The following is a 20,683-nucleotide window of genomic DNA, read 5'->3' as shown; positions in this document are numbered from 1 at the left end:
TAACGAGTGCGGCTGCGCGCTTGTCCAATGATCACGTCGTTGCTGACGCGAATCTCTAAGGGGGAAAAAATACTAAGCTAGCGGCTCAATACTTTGTATTGTTTTATGTCGGTTTGTGAATACATAGAAAATTGACGCGAGTAAATTTTCAACAACCCTAGACAGCGACCAGGCAACGTATCCCGTATGTAATCGTCCTTGCTTGTCACCGGGCGCCGCCAGTAAAGGCCGAAGAACAATCTCGTTTATCGACATTATATGATCCAACGTCCAGAGTCAGGTTTACCCTCCATGTGGGTGAGGGAATTGTGTGTTTCAGACTATGGCGAGAAAAACAGTTAGCAGGAAAAGAAAGGCAGGGGATCCCAAGGACCAACAACAGGTAGGCGGAAACCGGTGGGTCTCACTGGCTAAGCTATCAAAATTGATGTTAGCATGCTAGCTAGCTTTGTGCTAAGTATGGTCGAGTAATCTAATCAGAGCCACAGGGTAAAACCTCTATGACAAATTGAACAATCTGTGTCGCCAAAAGTACTCAACGATTAACGTGAAATGCATTAGATCATCTCATAAGAAGTTCATGTGCATCCGTTAATGTTCGCAAACGTTAGCCACATCACTGCTAAAGGTAGCCTAATATGTTACAGCCGATCAGATGAGATATGAGGGGCTCATCTGGTTATAGATTGTCACCCTTTAAGAAACGATGACTGCTGTCATTTTTGATGCTAATTGTTGCACTGGCATACAGTGCCAACTTGTATTAACAGAAGACAGTTCTCGAATGCTAATCAGCATTTATTAGCCCAATGTGTACCCCACCTCTTACCTCAAACAAATCAGCTAGGATTATAATGATTGTAGGTTAGATGTATTTATAGAGACGCAACGACGATAGAAGATAGGTTCCAGTTCAACCCTATCAGGACAAGCTGTAGAGAACATTTATGGTTATTAAGAAATGTCTAATACATGCATTGGAATGAGGTTACATTTGTTTGTTAAATTATAATATTCTGTTTTTAGTTTAGTTCACCTGAGAATACACATTTTATTCAAGCTGAAGTTGTGTTGAGGAGAAACAGGAAATTCATGACGGCAGTGTTATTTTACATCCCCTTTATATTTTTCTTGGAAAATGCATTAGTCAATGCCAATGGTTCTCAAATGGGGGTACAGGAAATTTTAACAAAGTTTCTCCAGTTATCTTTTAATGTATTGCTTTTTAAAGCCGTGAAATATACATCTTTCTCTTCAAATAAAGAGAATATTAATTGGAACATAAAAAAAGAGGTGCCAAATTGTCTGTTGTTATTTCCGTATCTAGAGGCAGTTCTGACAAATTACCAGTTACATTCGTTCAATGGGCTCAGCACACCAAAATAAAATTAAAAAAATAAAAAGTTTATTTTTTTTTGGGGGGGGTGGACACCTGGAGGCACTATCTGTACCACTGAATATAATCAAATGGATCTCTTTGCGCTAAAAAAAAGTGAAAATGTTTGAGAAACACTGGTATAAGGATGATCAATATTTGTGGACTTCTTATTTGTAGATATGATTAACACAAAGGCAAAAACAAGGAGTGTTGCTAAACGTTCTTATTTTTCTCCTATTAGCTGGGCTGGTGTCAAGCACCCTACAAGCGGAGCCGTGTTTCTTGTTCTTCACGTCATGTGCAGTGGTGGCACAGTCGCCACTCGGTGGTCTGCGCCCTCCGGGGCCGAGAGTTCCGACCCCAGCAGCAGCATGAGTTGCAGCTCCAGCGGAGTCTGCGTGGCTTTGCCGCTGGCAGGCTCCCTGGCATCCTGAAGGAAAGGGAGTTCTCTCTTGGGCGTCTTAACAAAGTATTTGCCTCACAGTGGCTCAACCAACAGCAAGTTGTGTGCGGGACCAAATGCAACACAGTGAGATGTTTTTCTTTCTTAACTTGTTTGTTTTCGACCATTTGGATATTGAAGTGGACTGACAAACGGTGTTGATCTAATTTCTAAAATGGGACATCAATGTCATCAGCATTTCCAGTAAATTAATAGTGCAGTAGCATCAAATTAGAGCTGAAAAAAGATGTCCTATCCAGGAAAGTCAACGTTACAAATAGGTCGATTGATAATAAACATCTCAAAGCTTCACCGGAACCATGCTTGTACCACCGTTTTGGACACAGACCTTTCTTGCAGACGTATGTCGTATTGCAATGGCAGCAAGTGAAGAAGATTCCCTCAAAAACCGGAAGATGTCAGAAGTTTGGGATAATTTTCAAATGAGAAAAGAGAGACAAATATTAATAGCCAATGTTTGCCAATTGGGATTGCTAACCGGTTAGCATAGGCAAATTGTAATGAAATGAATAGCAATTTGTTATATTAACTCACAATAGCAAATAATGTTTATAATTAATGATTATTCGATGGTATAATCAACAAGACAATCGATTTTGGGGAAAAAAAGATTAAATCGTGACAGCCATACAGCTAACGCTCCCCTGCCCATCCCCTTGATGAATATAATTAGCAAGTATACTCGTCAATGGCAGCCAGCACTAAATGTTAAACCGAGAGTTGTTTGGTCTAAGCCCAAAAATATTGTTCAGAGTTGCAATAATAGTATTAATGATCACAGATGGATGAGTATTAGTCCCTGAGAGGCATGCTCATCATTTTGCTGTGTGTTATATGTCCTTGTAAATTGAATGATCATTATTGTTGTTATTTTTTACATCGTTTCACAACGAGGAGGCCCATTTTGTTGCCATACGTTAACGCACTCAATATCCAGTGTGATCGTTGATGATGGCTTCTTTTCACAAGGTGTTAATTAAATGTCAATTTTTCTTTTCAGCTTTTTGTAACCAATGTCATGACCGGGCAGATCACTCGGATTCCCATGCTGAAGGACAGGGAATGTCACGGTGGAGGCTCTGCGGTAGGGGTTGTGCAGAATTACCACACAACGAGCTCTCATTCCCGACTTGACCAGCAGGGCTGTGGCATCCATGCGATTGAAATCAACCCCTCAAGAACCCTCCTAGCTACTGGAGGAGACAACCCCAACAGCCTAGCTATTTACAAGCTGCCTACGCTCGACCCCGTTTGTGTTGGTGATGTGAGTTGTCCTGTCGTTATGTTCACTTGGTGAAAATATACCCGATATCCACGTTCACGCACGCAAATCCTTTGTAACCTAAAAGAAAAAGAAAAAAAACAGAATGAGGCTTGCTTTGTTTTTTTTTCATGGTGCTCATTTGTTTGTTAGGATGGACATAATGACTGGATCTTCTCAATAGCATGGATCAGTGACAGGATGGCAGTGTCTGGTGGGTTCTCTGTATGAATGACTGGTGTTAGGCTTTTATACAAGGCTGCGCCACAATGTTGGTTTTATTCCTGCTTCAAAGCGTGCGGAAGAAGTCATTTTTTTCTTGGTAATTATTAAATACAGGTATTGAATATATTCAAAGATGAAGGGCTTCTTTATCTTGCTTCTTGGTCACTGGCTGTAAACTCCCAAAAAATCCTCCACAAAATTAAGTTGCTCCTCAAGTGAAATCAAGATTTGACTTAAGACTCCTTTGTACAAATAAAAGCATAAATAAGGGAATAAATAAGGCACCCTGTAATTGTTTATTGGTGCCAATCTCATTTAGGTTGGTTGGTATGTAGTTTAATATTTTACTGTTGTACTGTACTCTTATCTTACATGTTTTGTTTTTTTTTTAAATAATCCACCGTAGGTTCCCGAGATGGCTCCATGGGTCTATGGGAAGTAACAGACGAAGTAATGAGCCAGGCGCAGCACGGTCAGAACGATACGGCCATGCCCTCTTACGCCCACATCTCCCATCGAGCCCTCAAGGACATCCCAAAGGAGTACACCAACCCATACAACTGTAAAGTCCGTGCTTTGGCCTTCAACAACAACCACAAAGTGAGTATTACCTTTGAACATTCAGTCATTAGGAATCGTTTTACACCTAAATTTATCCAAAATATTCCAAGAGTGAGGAGCAAGGCTTATGTTTCGTTCTGTTGATGATTTTCTTTCAGGAATTGGGTGCTGTATCTTTAGATGGCTATTTCCACCTCTGGAAAGCTGAGCACAGCTTGTGCAAGGCAAGTTAACTACACTTACTAGTTTAGTGTTTTAGAAAAAAGCCATTGTATCAGCCAGTGTCTTTGGCATAGCCAATATATCGGTTATATAATGTATGTGAACACAATTTTTGCATTGCTTCTCTTCAGCTTCTGTCTACTAAACTGCCGCATTGCAAAGAGAACGTTTGTCTGGCGTATGGGCAGGACTGGTCAGTGTACGCTGCTGGGTCGCAGGCCCATGTGTCTTTTTTGGATCCTCGTCAGCCGACACAAAACATAAAATCGGTCAATTCCAGAGAGCGGGGCAGTGGTGAGTGTTCTGTCGTATCCAAACAACTCTGTCTACATCCCTTAAAGGGATAATCCAAAAAAAAAAAAAAAAAACGCTAGGCAATAGGTTCTACAAATATGGCCAATTTGTCTAAACACAGTATTCTGATTAATATTGCGTTTGAGGTATATAAATTAAGCATCAAAATCTACCTTTTTATCCATTTTAGGGTTGACCAGTTTCTCACTTGTCAATTGAATATGACATCGCAGTTGCTCGGGGCTCAGGAAAAGACTAGGGGTATCCCGATGCACCTTTTTCCACTTCTGATACGGATTTTGGAGCCAAAAGCAGTGCTCTTTTTCTCTGTGGAAACTGCTGGGTCGCCAGGACTCTCAATACTAAAAAGCTATGGGTCCCAACAGAAATGTTTTGAGTCCCCAAAAATTACGCAGTACAAAGGACAAAGTAAGCCTAAGGTTCAAATTGCATTTAAAAGACGGGAGCAGAAACCAAACAATAGATATTAACAAATGTCACGGTAAAATGTATTAAAATAATAGAATGAACTTGCATGTAGTATTTGTTATCATCATCTTCATTTCGCAATCCCTGATAGCCCTGACAAAATCTCACAATATCAAGATCTCAGGTAAAAACAAGACGACGTGACCTGCAAGATCAAGATAAACACGGAGGACAGAATTGTCAAAAAATGTTCATAAGTGGTCAAGTTTTGCTGAATGAAAGAGTAAATGGACGATAAATAATATCTAGATGTAAAAAAAACACGTTGGGTTTGATGAGCGCACGTGGAGTTGATAGTATGGGTCCCTGTCAAAAATGATGCGTCCAGGGCAAACGAGCAGTGCTGCAGTACTGTCCAATACTGATATTGATCCTGTATGTTATCAGCGGGATTTCTTTTATCTATTTATTTTTTGTCTGATATTAGACTGAAATCAGTCTTGCATCGTAAAGGAACAACTAATTATGGCTCAGATTACGAATGTCACTGGCCCAAACGCACACAGCAGGTTTGCCCTGATTGGTTGTTATGTGACTGTGATGTCAGTTTCAGTCGACAGTAAGTGGCAAAATAGCTGCCTCTTGAGATAAATAAAAGTGGGAGAATATTTTTGCTTAAGTCTCATTCTATAAACGCAGTATGTATTAGAATGCCACATTTTGACTGGTGGGACTGCTTGGAAAATATTTTAAAGAAAAAGTTTGACTTTTAAATGAGTAATTCAATAGAATACTCAAGATCATATGGAATATTTTCTGCGCAGGGATCCGTTCTGTGAGTTTTTATGAGCACATCGTGACTGTCGGCACCGGTCAAGGTTCGATTCTCTTCTACGACATCCGCGCTCAGAGATTCCTCGAGAACCCTTTGATACCAACCGGAGGCTATCGGAAATGTTCAGGAGATGGCATCCTCAAGCTTACAACAGGGAAAGGCTGGCTGGTAAGTCATTTTTGGGATATGATTTGAATAAACTTGACCCCACGTTTATGCAGTCTTACCCCCTTTTCTTTCTTTTTCCTCCCAGAATCATGACGAGACATGGAGGAGTTATTTCTCAGACCTTCATTCGTTTCCAAACGCTGTGTACACTCACTGTTACGACCACTCCGGCACCAAGCTGTTTGTAGCTGGCGGACCCCTATGTTCTGGCCTCCATGGCAACTACGCAGGATTGTGGAGCTAGCCTCGTCATCCTCGTCCACATTTTTATCCAAACAATCCCTCCATTCCTCCCCTTCTGCAACATCATCATCATCTCTGTTGGACTCAGGAGCATGACGTTGCTACCACCGGATCACAGCTATGATTATAGTTGTCATCGTTCCACCAAAGCCACTTTTCATTGAAATACCACATTTGAACCTTTAATTTTTCTAAAGCTGCCAATTAGGAACCTTGAGGAGGTTTGCATACCCGTAGCCAAATGTTTCAGTAACATTGACACGTCTTATTTGTTGTCGGTCGCTGGTTGGTCGGGTTTATAATCTGGAAGATTTTTATTACACTCTTTTTGTAAAGCTGGTTCATTCAGTTCACTTTCAGACTGGAATGAATGCAATATAATAAGGGGAAGATGAAAGAGGACCGAATTTGAATTTTGAAAGACCTAACCTATGTGCAGTTTGACCTGATGGCTGGAACACATTTAGTTCTGTCCTGAAACTATTACAAAAAAAAAAAAAGTTCTTCAGCACGGTAAAATGAAGATGGCCTCCCAATCAAAATACACATTTTCTGAAAGTAATTGTGGCCAGAATCATACAAAACAAATAATTAAGCTTGATAAATTCAATGCTCTTGTGATGTAACCTCTTTTTATTACATCCAATGGTATAATTAGTTGTATTTGTATTTATTTCCCCCTTGTATCATCCACGTTTGAGTGGCTTGGGGTGGTGATTGATTTTTGAAGGTGTATTTTCTTCTCTGATAACGCTTCTTTGGCTTTTGTTGCTGTTTGGTAGTGATGGCAAAATGAAGCTTCATGAAGCACTTGGGATGTTTTTGTACGGCTCTAGACTGTGCTCTTGGCTTAAAGATGAATGCTAATGAACTAGAAATGTATTAAATTTGCCCTGCCTCTTTGAACCAAGAGTGTCATCTAGAGGGGTGAAAAAAAATTCCTTAACTGCTTCATGAAGCTTCATTTGTCCATCACTACTGTTCTGACTAGAATGCTTTCTGCGGTTTTGCACACTCTTGTGTTCATTTGCTTATATATATATGAAGTCTGATGTAACGATAATCTACACAGATTTTTGGTTTTGTATGTATAGTTTAGTTGTTTGTTTTTTTTTTGCCAAATAGAGCGCTTTTATGGATTTGTTTAATTTGACGTTAATGCTGAGACCTCAGCGACTAGGGAAGAATAACTGGTAGCTCTGAAAACCTCTCATCCAACTAGAAGCATTCCTAGGATGTATTTTTTGCTCTGCCACGGTTTTCGATACAACATGCACGTGTCACAGTTGTAAAGTTTCCTTTTTGTATGGAAGTGATCTTTTTCATGTCCTGTTTTGGTAGAGGCAGGGTAGGCTTCAGTTATTTGTTTGCATTGCCGAGTCAGGTCTTTCTGTGAAAGACGGCCATAGGCGATTAGTTTTCTTTTTTCGACATGGAAATTTTCATGATGACTGACTGAAAAGAGAAAACGCAACTCCACCCACAATTTGAATAATTAACACACCCTCAATGTGTATTTTATAAAAATGTATGTGTAAAAAAGTGTGTGAAATACATAAGGACAATTGTATGCATTTTATGTATATTTCTGAGGAATTGTTCCGATTGATGTGTCTACTGATTCCCTGTTTTTTTTTTATACACAACTCATGAATGTTTTTACTCAGACGCATTGTGGGGATCTAAGGAAAAAAAACATCAGGAAAACAAGTTATTGAGTCAGAAAAGTAAATAAATACAAAATGTATATTGAAGTGCTTGATGTGATTTTTATTGAGCGAGACAATTGCTTACAACTGCACCACAACAATAAAATTGTAATTTATAAGACACGACGGCAAACAAGTTGTGTTCAGACTCAGAGGACATCGGAGGAGAATCAACCGCGGTAGCCTTAATCACGTGACCATCTTGTCTGCTGCTGGCTGAGTGAAGCGTGTTAGCAGGTAATAACACGATTTTTTACATTTTGCTTTCGCTTATTCGGCGTCCAATTCTCAACACATTCAATTGGTTTTCTTAAGAGTATACGGTGTTCGTATTCGGTTCTCTGTCTTAATTGTTTTTCTTCCTTGGGGCTGTAAGAGGTGTCTTTCGCAATTTTTCTGTTGTCTTGGTTTCCCAGCGAGCAATGTCGTGATGGGATTGTGTTCCGCCGAGAGGCCTTCTTCGTTGAATTCGATACACGTTTCCTCTTGGATCGTGGTCGCATTTTGGGATGATTGTTAAACTGTCCTTTGTAAAAGTGTTGTCATGTGAAGGTTCAGCCGACACTTAAATGAGCCGATCATACGGTCGATTGTTAGCAACTCGGGCCAGATTTAGGTAGCATCATTTGCTAACGTTAGCTTCACCTCAGCTGCCTCCGAGACTCGCTCGGTGTTAGCATGTTAGCTAGCCTGCCTCGGTACGCGAGAGCGAGGACAAAGAGGCCCTTAGTATCACAAGCATCGAGTTTGTCATATTTTTTCAACCGTGACACTTCGACGATATGATTTGCCATTGTTAAGTGTCATGTAAATTTATGAACACGCTCAGGGGTTGCACATAGGTCAGTCACTTTGGTTGATGTTAGCTTTACTCGAAAGAGTGGCTATTCTCAAATATAGGATGCATTCTGGGAAATGTAATTTTTGTATTCATCTTTGCTCGAATGTCACATCTAAATGTTACAGCTTTTGAAATACAAAACATTTGCGCGCTTAAACCGAACCTTTTCGATGAATGGACTTTTTGTCATGATCAAGACAACAATAAAATCCTGATATTGATTTGGTTTGCAAATTAAAGTGATTCTTGCTGGGGTTTTTTTTTTATGTCGAAAACACTGTCTCTGTTGAAATGTTTCCCACTTAAACCTAGCCAGATCCTTGGCATAGCTTTGTTCAGTCCAGCAGCCAATGGTGACATTGTGTTTGATGACGTCACTCGGTCGTTGTAAACTGCACTGCTATTGTTCTCTCAATCAGCACTTGTTAGTTGGAGTATTTTTCCATTATTTCTAGATGAGGTGCGTTTGTGAAGTTTCTTTTATGTTTACATCATACATATTTGCATTTTTATATTCTTGTTAGGTTTGTGCAGAAAGTACAGACTGTTCATTGACACACTAATTTGCCGTATGCATCCAAAATAGCATTATGAAAGTGGTATTGTGTGCATATTAACTCGACACTATTTCCTGCTGAAGACATCCATGCATTTCCTTCTGTTCGCAAGTGGACACCAGGTCACGCTCCCTCTTGACCTAGATATTCAGCAGTGCTGTTACATCACTACAACAGCTGTGTCCTACACCAATAATTATGTCAAATAATCCACACTCTTAACAAACACTAACAAGCACAAACACAGTACATTGCTTTAAAGTTATGCTGGAGCACTTTGTGCCAACACGTTTGTGAGATTTCTTTGTTTTCATCTTCTTTTGGCAGGTTTTTCTATTTTGTACATACAGAGTTTTGTATATACTGTATATGATGAGCTCGCTGGGCAGCGAAAAGGCCCGGGGCCCTCGTGAAAAAGTGCCGCCTGCTGCCATCCACGCATCTCAACCACAGAAACAGATACAGGTGAGAGTCTGTTGCCACGCAAACATTGGAGGACCACACACCTCACAGCTGCAGACATTAAACAAAACATCAGTGACCTAAATACTGTTGCCAACAAGTCCACGTTTCACACATCACGCCAAGAGAACTCAAATGAGCGGTTGAAAAAGAAACACTATTGAGCCAACTCCTTTTTTGTGTTGCAGGCTACCGCTGAGCAAATTCGGCTTGCCCAGATGATCTATGACAAGAATGATGCTGACTTTGAAGACAAAGTTAATCAGGTACAGAACTTAATTTTTAGGGGTCAAAGTTTACATAACAATCAAAAGTATTTCCACTGTCTGTATACTGTGGAGCTTTTCTAATTATATAATAACTATTTATGAAAACGAATGGGAAATGCCCACCTCTGATTATTGGGCTTCGTGGAATTTATTGCTATATCAATGAGGTTTTAATACACAACCAACAGCCCTATTAGACAACTGTTATAATTTAATTATGGCAATAATCAATCAGCTAACTAAAAAAAATAAGTGGCCATCATTACTTTTAGAAATGTAATGAACGGTAGTGCCCAAACCTTTGGATTGGATTGTAAAATTGGTTCTTTGATTGATTTTAGCATGTTTAATAAATTAGTTGAAGTCCTTGCATTCTTTCTTTTTTTGTTTTGTTTTGTTTTCAGCCCTCAAACAAAAACAGTTGGACACCCTGTCGCTTCAAAGTTTGGTCGCAAACTACCTGTCACAAATTACCGCAGCTCAATTCAACAAATTATGTTATGTTCAAATTATAATCGTATGATAATTAGCTAGACAACAATTTGTAACTGATTAACAGAATGATGGAATCCCCTACTGAATTTTCTTTAATACTTTCTGATCACTTTTTTATCTTCTTTCTAATTCCTTCAGCTTATGGAGGTTACTGGCAAAAACCAGGATGAATGTATGGTTGCACTTCATGACTGCAATGAGGATGTCAGCAGAGCCATCAACTTTCTCCTGGAAAGCACCTCGGACATGGTAAGCTTGTGTGACACAATTTTTCCAATCATTGGATTGAATAAATGAATGAATCATGAAAAACTCACCTGCTTTTAGACCTCATGGGAGACCGTAGGGAAGAAGAAGCCGTTGGTGAAGGAGGGACCTTCAGAAAGCAAGGAGAACAAGGAAAACAGGGAGAAGAAAGGCGAGAAGGAAGCGGGCAAAGGCCGTTCGTCATCGAACCGCAAGGGCAAAGGGGGCAATCGAAGCCGGCAGGGTACATACTTACATCCATATGTATATATATATATTTGATATATTTTCAGTGCCTCCATTCAATTCTTAATGTATCCTCTGTATCCATGTGTCTTTGACCAGGAGCAGCTCGTCCAGTGGAAAATGGTGTGGAGGTGACACCAGTGGAAAAAGGCTCTGAGCGAGGAAGGCGGGCAAAAGGGGGTCGAGGTGAGTAGGTGATTTTAAAATTTTACATTATACCCCTCAGTTGAGTGGCCGTAGCAGATGTTTAGCTGGTGTTTATGCAGGCTCTGGTGGTCGAGGCAAAGGCAAAGGACCAGCAGCGAGCAGGTTCTCAGCCCAAGGCATGGGGTATGTTGGACCTCATTCCCTATAGGGTGCTTGAAATTATTTTGGATGAAGGGAATGTCTTAAAAAACTAAATTCGAATAATTTAGTTTTTGTGAATCTATTAAAAACATCTACATGTGCAAATACAGACACAAAACATTTTTCATCATTTCATTATGGATTGTTGTGTGTATACTTTTGACGTAAGGCCGTAAAGATCAAATGTAGAAATATTGAAGCATTTTAAGTGCAGATACACTACTAGGCCTTATTTCTCAATTCCAATGTCATTGCTGCTTAATGGGAGACTAAATTTATGTAGCCCTTTTCAACAATAGAAAGCCAATAATTTGCCTATAGTCAATTTGATAGTTACATTATTTTTCATGTACAAATAATACTTTCAAAAACACAAGTGCTCAAGGCTAAGGTAACGAACAATCACAACTCACCTGTTTTCTGGATTTGGACACCTGCCGTTAGCAAGCTGAACCTTGATTGGTTGTTAGCTGAGCCATGGGTGCATGTGTTGTCATTTTCAGTTGACAGCAAGTTGCAAAATCCGTTTTTAAAGATATTTGCAGATGAAAAGTAATTTAGTTTTCAAATTAAATATAGACAAAATGGCTCTATAGGTTTAGTATCCCTTGAATCACAAGATACTTTTATTTTCATTATTTCCCAGAACCTTCAATCCTGCAGACTATACCTCGGAGGCAGGAACAGGGACCACACAGAGTGAGACTTGGGACACTGCGGCTAACAACAATACCGATGAAATGGGTGAGTGTTGTGTACTTAATGTTGACTGCGTTCGATTCAAATAGCGTTTTTTTTTAAACATGACATGTTTATTTTAGCTAACTGGAGAAACCCCGTTGAAGACTATGGACCTGAAGACTGGAGTGAGGATGTTAGTGTGAGTCCTCGCAAAACATTTCCCAAAAGTCTGGTTTTCTTCATATTGTTTCATTTTTTTTTTTTTTTTTGCATTTTTGTTTTACTACAGCTTTCGGAGACCAAAGTGTTTACTTCCTCATGCGCACCTCCTGCTGAGAATCATATCACCTCTGGCCAAAGGTGAATAATTGACATTTATTTCATTTGAATAATTGTCTCACTTCCTCGCATGTTCCAGAAAAAATATATGGTTGAATCATTGTGTTCTAACATTTTAAACCTGACTGACTGTCGTTTTGTAGTCTGGACCTGGCCTCTCTGCTGCAGAAGCCTGCGGTCGGTGGAAGAGAAGCCCCCTCCTCCTCATCCTCCTCACAAGGTCTGGTCTTTACCAACTCTCACCACCACCAGCCCCCGCAGCAGCAACATCAGCCTCTACCTAGCCGCAGTGCCACTGGTGGCACCAGCTATGCTCATGCTGCACTGGTAAAATAAATAAATAAACCTCTTCAGTTTTTACGGCTTCTCGTTTAAACCAGTGGTTTTCAAATAGGGGTATTGAAGGCACATCAGGGAGTAAGTGAGATATTAAAAGGGCATCCACAATTTCAATTTAATGCTGCAACTTGAAAATCCATCCATCCATCATCCATGCATTATCGACCACCTAAAGCCCCTTTTTGCCGAAAGAGTCCAAACTTGGCGAAGCTAAGCACCCAAACCCCTGCTCTGGTTGACCTGAAATTTTAGATTTAGTATTACACTATCACTATCAGGAAGTAGAACAAGTGTAATGAAAATCAAAATTGGCTTGGTGAAACCCGACCACACAGCGGTACTCTGAAAAAGATGTTCGCAACCATTGGTTTAAACCATTGATATGTAACATATGCCATCAGATAACATAGAAGACTAACTCATCCTGCTTTTACCTGCATCAGTCGTCAGTTCTGGGAGCTGGGTTTGGAGACCTGGGTCACGCCAAAAGGCCACCACCCAGCGCGGGAGCTCAAATACTGGAACAGCTTAAAGGCCCCGGTTTGGGTCCTCTGCCATCATCCCAGGTGGCACATCCTGCCAGCTCCCAAGGCAATCCTTCAATCGGCCGCCTGGGGGCACCTGTACCTCCACCCTCTTCGTCCGGCTGGGACATGAAGGCACCAGAATCTAACACCACCACACTATCCTCACAGTTCAGCCGTAGGTTTTCTTGCCAAAAACTTTCGAGGTACATGAATGTACTCGAGTGGCTCAATGTGTGTTTGGGTGATGTGTAGGCGAATTTGGCCTCCAGCCAGAGCCTTCACTTGTGCTGAGTCAGCTCATCCAGAGGCATGCTGGCCCCTCCTTGCCGTTGGCTCGTCAGCCCAGTCCATCGTCTCAACAGCAAGCGGCCCCCGCGTCTATTTCCTCTGCTCTCCCGCACAGCAACACGTCGGCGCAGGCGGGCCCAGCAATGGCTCCTTCTGGTCCCAAACATCCGGCCTCCGGCACTGGGCTGGACGCTCAGGGCTGCGGGACACCGCAGCAGCAGCGGGCGCAACTCAAAGGTCAAAAACGAAGAATACCTCCAACTTCAAAGGTGGTTGGTGACCCGTTGCCACTTTTCCGTGGTACCTTGATGCGCTCAGTGTGTAATTCTGGGTGGCAACTACTTTCTTGTGACAGATCCCCTCCACAGCAGTAGAAATGCCAGGCTCCACGGACGTTCCCGGTCTAAACCTTCAGTTTGGAGCACTAGACTTTGGCTCAGAGTCTGCTTTGACAGAGTTTGGAGTTGTGGACAGTGCTGTCAGTGCAGCATCCAGGGAGTCCACTCCGGCCCCTGGCCCAGTAGCGCCCTCGTCGGGACCGGGGACTCAGAATCAGACAAGCTTGTACTCCAAATCACTCAGGTACCATTTAATGTTTCAAAATTGTTTGTAACATTAAGGACCTGTCTTACCAGTATTTTAAATGTTCCCTTTTTTACTGGCAATATGTTAGCAGAGAAAATGTATCTGATGAATGAAAATGAATCTTTCTTGACTTGCAGTGAGTCGCTAGGAAGTTCCCTCTCCGTCGACCTCCCTTTGCCCCTGTCGTCGTCTGAGTCAGCCTATCACTCCTCTTCAGTGGCACTCCCCAGTCTTGCGCCCTCTTCGTTAGGGCCTGCCAGCTCCAGCGCTCCTCCTTCGTCGTCACTGACTACATCTACCATGTCGTCCTGCTCCGTACCCCCATTTTCCACAGTGGGAGGAAGCTATGATGGAGCCTTACCCCCTCAAGCACGACTGGCCTTCTCCCAGAGCAAAGAATCACCAGGACCAGTTATGGTGAGGAGAAAACAAATGTGCAAGTTTAGCATTCTTTCTACTCAGTTTGGTTAGTCCTGGGGGTGTCCTAATTTGATATTGATATCAGTTTGATATTAGTCAAAAAAATAGCATCTGATTATCTATGATAAATCTCTGATATTAGCGCTTCACATACAAATATCCACTGCTGCTGACTATTGTTCCTGGTTTGAGTAGTATCATGTCGCTTTTGAGTTTCTTCTGACATTTCATACAAAGACAAAAAAAAAAAAGCATGGTCATTTGTGTTGACGATTACCGTATCAATATCGATACCAAGGCCAGCTGTGTCCAAACCTGATCCTCAAGGGCTGCTATCCTGCATGTTTTTGATATTTCCATATTCCAAAGTCACCTCATTCAAACGCTCAAGATCATTATCAGGCTTCTGATGGGCTCGCTAATGACCTGATCATTTGAAACAGATGTTTTGGAGGATGGAAGCGTCAAAAACATGCAGGGTAGCAGCCATCGAGGATCGAGTTTGCCATGCTCTAAAATCGGTATTATCGCGTAATCATTTAGAGCTATTGTTTAAATTATTCTCTGATTTATGTGGCCTTTCGTGAAAGCAGACTGATTATCTTTTGTTTTTGATCAAAATAAGACCTTTGCATATTTCTGATTTAATTTGAAAAATGATGACTGAACCAGCAACTGAATCTGTTTAAAGATTTTTGGTGAGTACATTAATTCCTGTTGTGTTGCATTGCTTCATTGTTCAGTTTTCTTCACCAAACACTACAAAATAAATAGTTATTGGTGATAAACATTAACTGGGGAAAGGATGGTTTTGCAATACACTTTCATGCAAAATTAAATTTTATCGAATTAATTGATAGAATGACAGATGCCCCCAGTTACTACAGTCTGTCTGTTAAACAGATTTTTCTGTTAAAAGTACAATAACATTACATGCTGCAATAACATTGATGTTTTTTTTCTCTTCTAGAATGGTCTGAATGGAGTAAGGACCTCTGCAGCTTTAGACAGTACGTGATTTTGACAAAATCTATTAAAGGGAAAAAGATACTATTTTGTCTATGGTTAATTTGATTGCTTAGTTATTTTTCACATTCAATTAACACCTTCAAAATATATTTTTCAACTTACAGTCGACTGAAAATATGGTGTCCGCAAGCTGGTTGGTCATTACCTGAGCCTTGAACACAAATAGTCATTTTTAGTTGACAGCAAGTAGAAAAATATTTTTAAATGTCTTAATTTTACGTGAAAAATAATTGTGTTATTAATTATATACACAATTCTAACTTTTTACTGCTGAAAATAGTCGTTTCAGTATCCCTTGGGGTATAGACAAGCAATTTCTTTTAATATAAGTGCTGTCGTGCTCTGCTCAGTTTCCTCAGCATCCTCCACGCCAAAGCCCGATTCTCCGTCTCTGAACGCCAACACCAACTGCGCTCCCGCACCCTCTTCCCACTTAGCCCCCTCCACGTTGCCTGTGCAAAGCTCCAGCACGCTCTCCAGCCTGGCACAGGACCTTCCTTCAACCGGCCAGCTCAACGCTCTAAACAGGTGGACATGTTCAAGCATACTCGACTCACTATGGCTCTGATGCGAACAGAACCCAGCTTCAATTAGCTGCTGTCACATTTTCCGGCTTTGCTGAATGGAGAAAGTGAATAATAACTTTATACAATTCTCTTTTTGCTTTTTGTTTCAGCCATGTCAACAGTCATTCCTCAGCTCTTGGCTCCAGTTCTCTCACTGTAAGTACATTTTGTAGTGTGTGTGTGTGTGTGTGTGTATGATATTTGTAATTAATTTAGTCATGTGTTTGTTAGATGCTCCCTTGGTTCAAAGAGGCTTATTTAATACATGTTTACTCCACTAGCATTTTTAAATCAGGAGAACCATCCCGTAGGTGTAAAAGAAAATGTCATTCACTGTATATGGATACCAACAAATACGCAAATCAACTTTGTGTCCTTCCTCAGTACACAAGCGTCGACAGCAGCAGCGTGAGCTCTCTTGCTCCCTCCTCTGCCTCCTACACGTCGTCGCAACCTCCACCTTCAGCGCTTCACTCAGCCCACAACAGCAGCAACAGTAGCAGCGGCGGCGGCATCAGCCACCTGGCGAGCATGTCCAGCATGGGGAACAACATGAGCAGCAGCGTAGGCATCGCTGGCACGAGCGCGCTTCACTCTGCTGCCTCCAGCACGGCGCTGGGACTCGGCTCCAATGGAGCTACCGGCACATCCAACCTCTCGGGACCAAGGACCGCACCTTTACTTTCTTCCTCCACTGGTACCCACCCATAAGCCTGGATAGAAAATGTGTCTTAATAATAGTCATTTGTGTAATATGTTTTGTAATTGCCTTTACAGGTAAAGCCCCACCAAACCTGTCCCAAGGAGTTCCTCCTCTACTGCCGAACCAGTATATCATGGGTCCAGGGGGACTGCTCCCAGCATACCCAGTAAGTGTCACTGTTCAATGACATTCGCAACAGCACAAAAAAAAACAACAACATCACTGTATTGTAAAATATAAATATGAAAGACAATACCAGGCTAATACTTTCACATGTAGAAAAATACAACTACAGTTTCATTTACACTTTTTAGCCATGCCAGAACAATAAAAGAAAGAAAGAAATCAATCAAATTTTATTAGTATTGCCCTAAATCACCGGTCTCAAAGGGCTTCACAGATGAAAAGAGGTCATGTCGAGGCTTCTTTCGAAAAAAGAAGTCATACAAAGACATCTTTTTTTGCACGTGGTTTCTGAATATATTTTCGCCCTGAGTGTTTTAGTGGAATCTGAGATATAAATGTCTATTTACTTCTCATGTACACTGCAAACAGCAAAGCAGTGGACAATCCCCATATTAAATAATTAAATATTTGTTTCACAGCAGATTTATGGCTATGAGGATCTCCATATGCTCCAGTCCAGACTACCAATGGTGAGCTTTCAGCTTTGGCACTTAGTCAAGAGTTGTTTGTTTGGAATTGGCCCCAATCTTGTCGTGCATCCTCAGCCCTCCCTGCAGGATTACTATGGAATCACATTCCCTGGCCCCACTGCCACTCTGTCAAGCAGAGACGGGAGCCTTGCCAACAACCCCTACTCAGGTAAGAGCAAATGAAACTCACCAGACGCATCCATACAGACGTCGAGGCTCGATAACTTACTGTGTCCCTCAATTGGTTCAATTAAGTTGTTATGTTGAGTGAATATAAACAGCAAAGTCTGAGCCTCCCCTCTCGGTGTTCAGGTGAAGTCACAAAGTTTGGAAGGAATGACTCCACCTCTCCAGCACCACCCACGAGCCTGGCGGCCCAGCAACAGCCCCCACAGGGCCAGAACCAAGGCCCGAGCCAGAGCCAGCCTCAGCCTCCTCAGGCCCAGCCTCAGCCACAGGGCCAGCCACAGCACCACAGCAGTCAGCAGGCCTTCCTGCCTCCAGGCTACAGCTACACGGGGCTGCCTTACTATGCCGGCGTACCCGGCGCCGTACCTAGCGCCGCCGCCTTCCAGTATGGCCCCACCATGTTTGTTCCTCCGGGGGGGCCGGGACCAGCCTCGGCCAAGCAGCACAGCATGGGTCTCGGCCTGGGGAACCCGTCTGCCAGCCCCTTCCAGCAGCAGACGCAACAGCAGCCCAGCGGTTACGGCCAGCACACCTTCAGCTCAGGTTGGTGATTGCATGACATGTTTGTGGAAAGATGTGCATTTGTTTGCATCGATGTTTGCAAGACAGTGTGAGTTAGCCAATTTTGTTGGCGAATAAACAAAATTAATTCTTTGATCATTTTATAGGTCCCACATTTTAGCGTAAGACTGATCCATGTCAGAAACTTTTATTCATAGTAAATCTGATCATATTGTATCGTCTATAATAAATAAAGAATAAATAATAATGACATTAAAATTGTTGACAATAGCAGTCATGATCACAGCAATGGAAGTTGTAATATCAGTCAGTGGTCCATTAATCACAAGTACAGCTTGTGACAAGGAGTTTGGAAATAGCATGCTGGAAATCAAACAAAAGGGTATGAGAGAGCTTTGTTTCAAGTGGGCTTGCAGATTGGTCGATGCCCATGGACCAAAACTCACTAACTCAGTCCTTACACCTCAAAACATAGCCAACTGTTTACCTAAAGTAATCGCATGTTAAATCCCAATGTTAAGGGGGGACGGCGGGTTTAGTTAATTTTTCCCTAACAGTTAGTGCTTTCGTTTCTAGGGTATGAGGAGCTGACAGCAGGACCAGCCGGAGTGGACTATGGTAAAGGCTACAATTCCTCCTCTCAGGCACAAGCCAAATCTGCTGCTAGCGGGCCTGGCAAAGGTAAGACAAAAGGGCTTACTATGACTTTTTTTATGCAAGTGGGGTAGCAGATTGTTGATTTGGTGTGTGGTTGCAGGCGTTTCAGTGACATCCAGTAACTCCGGCGTGCCAGACATCAGTGGAAGTGTTTACAATAAGACCCAGGTGAGCCTACTCTGGTGTTCAGTGGCTCTGTAAGAAGGCCAACGATTAGGGCTGGGATATCGTACAATAAGATCTACAAGATCTATTTTCTTTTGTCTGTTGTTTTTAAACATGAGCTACACGGCTACACTTTTATGTCAGAGTATATTGATCTTTCCTCGCTTGCTTGTTAATTGTCTTTGCTCAATTTAAAAATTAAGAGAGAGGAAAAAAAGAAAACTTGAACATGTTATATTAGGCATTATTTTACAGTATATTACAAATTTAAAAAAAAACTCGTCTCATTCTTGTCAACTCCTGTGAGACATCTCGTCTCAATTTGTGTCTTGTCCCATCCCTACCCACTATTATGACAAAAAAACATTACTTTAGTCACAAAGGTTTTGAGTAATAAGTTTAATGTGTGTTTTTTCACCATGTAGTCTTTTGATAAGCAGGGTTTCCACGCTGGGACCCCCCCTCCATTCAGCCTGCCATCCGCGCTGGGGGGTCCAGGACCCCTGAATCCTGGGGCAGCTCCCGGAGGTTATGCACCGGCGCCCTTCCTTCACATCCTGCCTCACCAGCAACCACACTCACAGCTGCTGCACCACCATCTCGCTCAGGATGGACAGGTAAGACTTGACCTGATCAACAGCAATCCCTCAGGGATACGTTCTGGGCCCACCCGCGATTGATGTTACTTGGAACATTGTGCGATAGTGCTAATGTGCACGTTGTCCCTTTCCTCCGTGTTTAGGGCGGTCCGGGTCAGCGTGGACAGTCCAGCAGCCTGCAGCAGAAGAGCCAAGTCAATAAGTCGAGCTACGGCAGCTCCCCCTACTGGGCCAACTGAATTCGCCACGCTGTGTGTATATGCATGTGAGTTCGTGCGTGACAGGATGTATGCGTCTGTGCGTGTTGCGCGTGAGCGTGCATGCAGCACACTCATGCGTCTGACTGACAAAATAATGGAGGGACAAACCATTTTACAACACAAGCTAAAACACACTACCACCGCCTCTCCTTTGCTCTGTATATCCCCTTTTCAAATTTATGTCTGTTGTATGTAAAATATATTTATGTATGTATTTATACAGTATATATGTATTAGTAGAACATGAAATGTGGTTTTCTGCATTTTTTTTTATTTTGAAGGGCATTTTATTTAAAAACAAATGTGGAATGAGAATGCTGAATCATGAAGTTGGTGAATATACTTGAACACAAGCATCATGTGATGTAGATTCCTTTTTGTATGCATACATGAACTGAGAACGATGTACATAGATTCTAAGCATCATTTTCAGGCTATGGCCGTTTTTTGGGGGGGTTATTTTTTAGAAGAAGAAATATGTTTTGTAATTTTGGTCTCCCACATCTGTGAATCCTTATTTGAAGTGTGACTTGAGTTGATAGCTTGAGTTTTCTTTTCATTTTTCTGCAGTTTTCCCTCCATCTGTCATTTCTCAAGTTCTACTAGTTGGCTGGTCATCAGCCAGGCCTTGATGTCATTTTAACATTGGTTTAATCCTTGTCCAGATTAAAATGTAAACTGTTTGAGTGACTCTGGTCTTGGTGGTTTGTCCAGTGCTATTATACAGACTGAAGAAGACTACAGTGAAAACTGCTTCAATGTATTTGGACGAGAAGGTAATGCTTATTGGACTATATGTATCTTCAAATGAATATCCCAGGATCAGGAAGGTAGTTGAGATACTTAAACTCAACTAAAATTAGCATAATAAACGAAGGAATCTTATTAAAACACTTGTATTTTTGA

The 20,683-nt window shown here is 41.7% G+C and overlaps 2 protein-coding genes across 6 annotated transcripts; both read left to right on the top strand.

Moving 5' to 3' along the window:
- Positions 1-9: 9 nt before the first annotated feature.
- On the top strand, positions 10-7,833 carry dcaf12 (DDB1 and CUL4 associated factor 12). Its single transcript, XM_088424515.1, has 9 exons — positions 10-382; positions 1,620-1,907; positions 2,842-3,105; positions 3,256-3,316; positions 3,734-3,927; positions 4,047-4,112; positions 4,242-4,404; positions 5,658-5,836; positions 5,922-7,833. Exons 1-9 carry the CDS (start codon positions 323-325, stop codon positions 6,078-6,080), a joined length of 1,434 nt encoding a protein of 477 aa, XP_088280641.1. The 5' UTR covers positions 10-322; the 3' UTR covers positions 6,081-7,833.
- Positions 7,834-7,959: 126 nt separating this feature from the next.
- Positions 7,960-20,460, top strand: ubap2a (ubiquitin associated protein 2a). Of its 5 annotated transcripts, none has more exons than XM_088424173.1 (27): positions 7,960-8,025; positions 9,514-9,651; positions 9,837-9,914; positions 10,551-10,661; positions 10,740-10,902; positions 11,010-11,090; positions 11,171-11,234; positions 11,899-11,996; positions 12,074-12,126; positions 12,223-12,293; positions 12,416-12,599; positions 13,055-13,313; positions 13,391-13,695; positions 13,782-14,008; positions 14,149-14,428; positions 15,402-15,441; positions 15,811-15,988; positions 16,137-16,182; positions 16,411-16,723; positions 16,804-16,895; positions 17,335-17,385; positions 17,461-17,554; positions 17,698-18,117; positions 18,673-18,777; positions 18,854-18,921; positions 19,344-19,535; positions 19,661-20,460. In XM_088424173.1, exons 2-27 carry the CDS (start codon positions 9,556-9,558, stop codon positions 19,754-19,756), a joined length of 3,765 nt encoding a protein of 1,254 aa, XP_088280299.1. In that variant the 5' UTR covers positions 7,960-8,025; positions 9,514-9,555; the 3' UTR covers positions 19,757-20,460. The 5 variants fall into 5 exon arrangements, with proteins under 5 accessions (XP_088280299.1, XP_088280297.1, XP_088280298.1 ...); XM_088424171.1 differs by having other exon boundaries at positions 12,074-12,132; XM_088424172.1 differs by having other exon boundaries at positions 11,004-11,090.
- The last annotated feature ends 223 nt before the right edge of the window (positions 20,461-20,683 follow it).

The sequence above is a fragment of the Hippichthys cyanospilos genome, chromosome 9 (genome assembly GCF_059441005.1).
Source record: "Hippichthys cyanospilos isolate Australia breed blue-spotted pipefish chromosome 9, RoL_Hcya_1.0, whole genome shotgun sequence".
In the NCBI taxonomy this organism is placed as follows: domain Eukaryota; kingdom Metazoa; phylum Chordata; class Actinopteri; order Syngnathiformes; family Syngnathidae; genus Hippichthys; species Hippichthys cyanospilos.
Note: the sequence above shows the minus strand (reverse complement) of the source record. Positions and strands in the feature narration are given on the sequence as shown.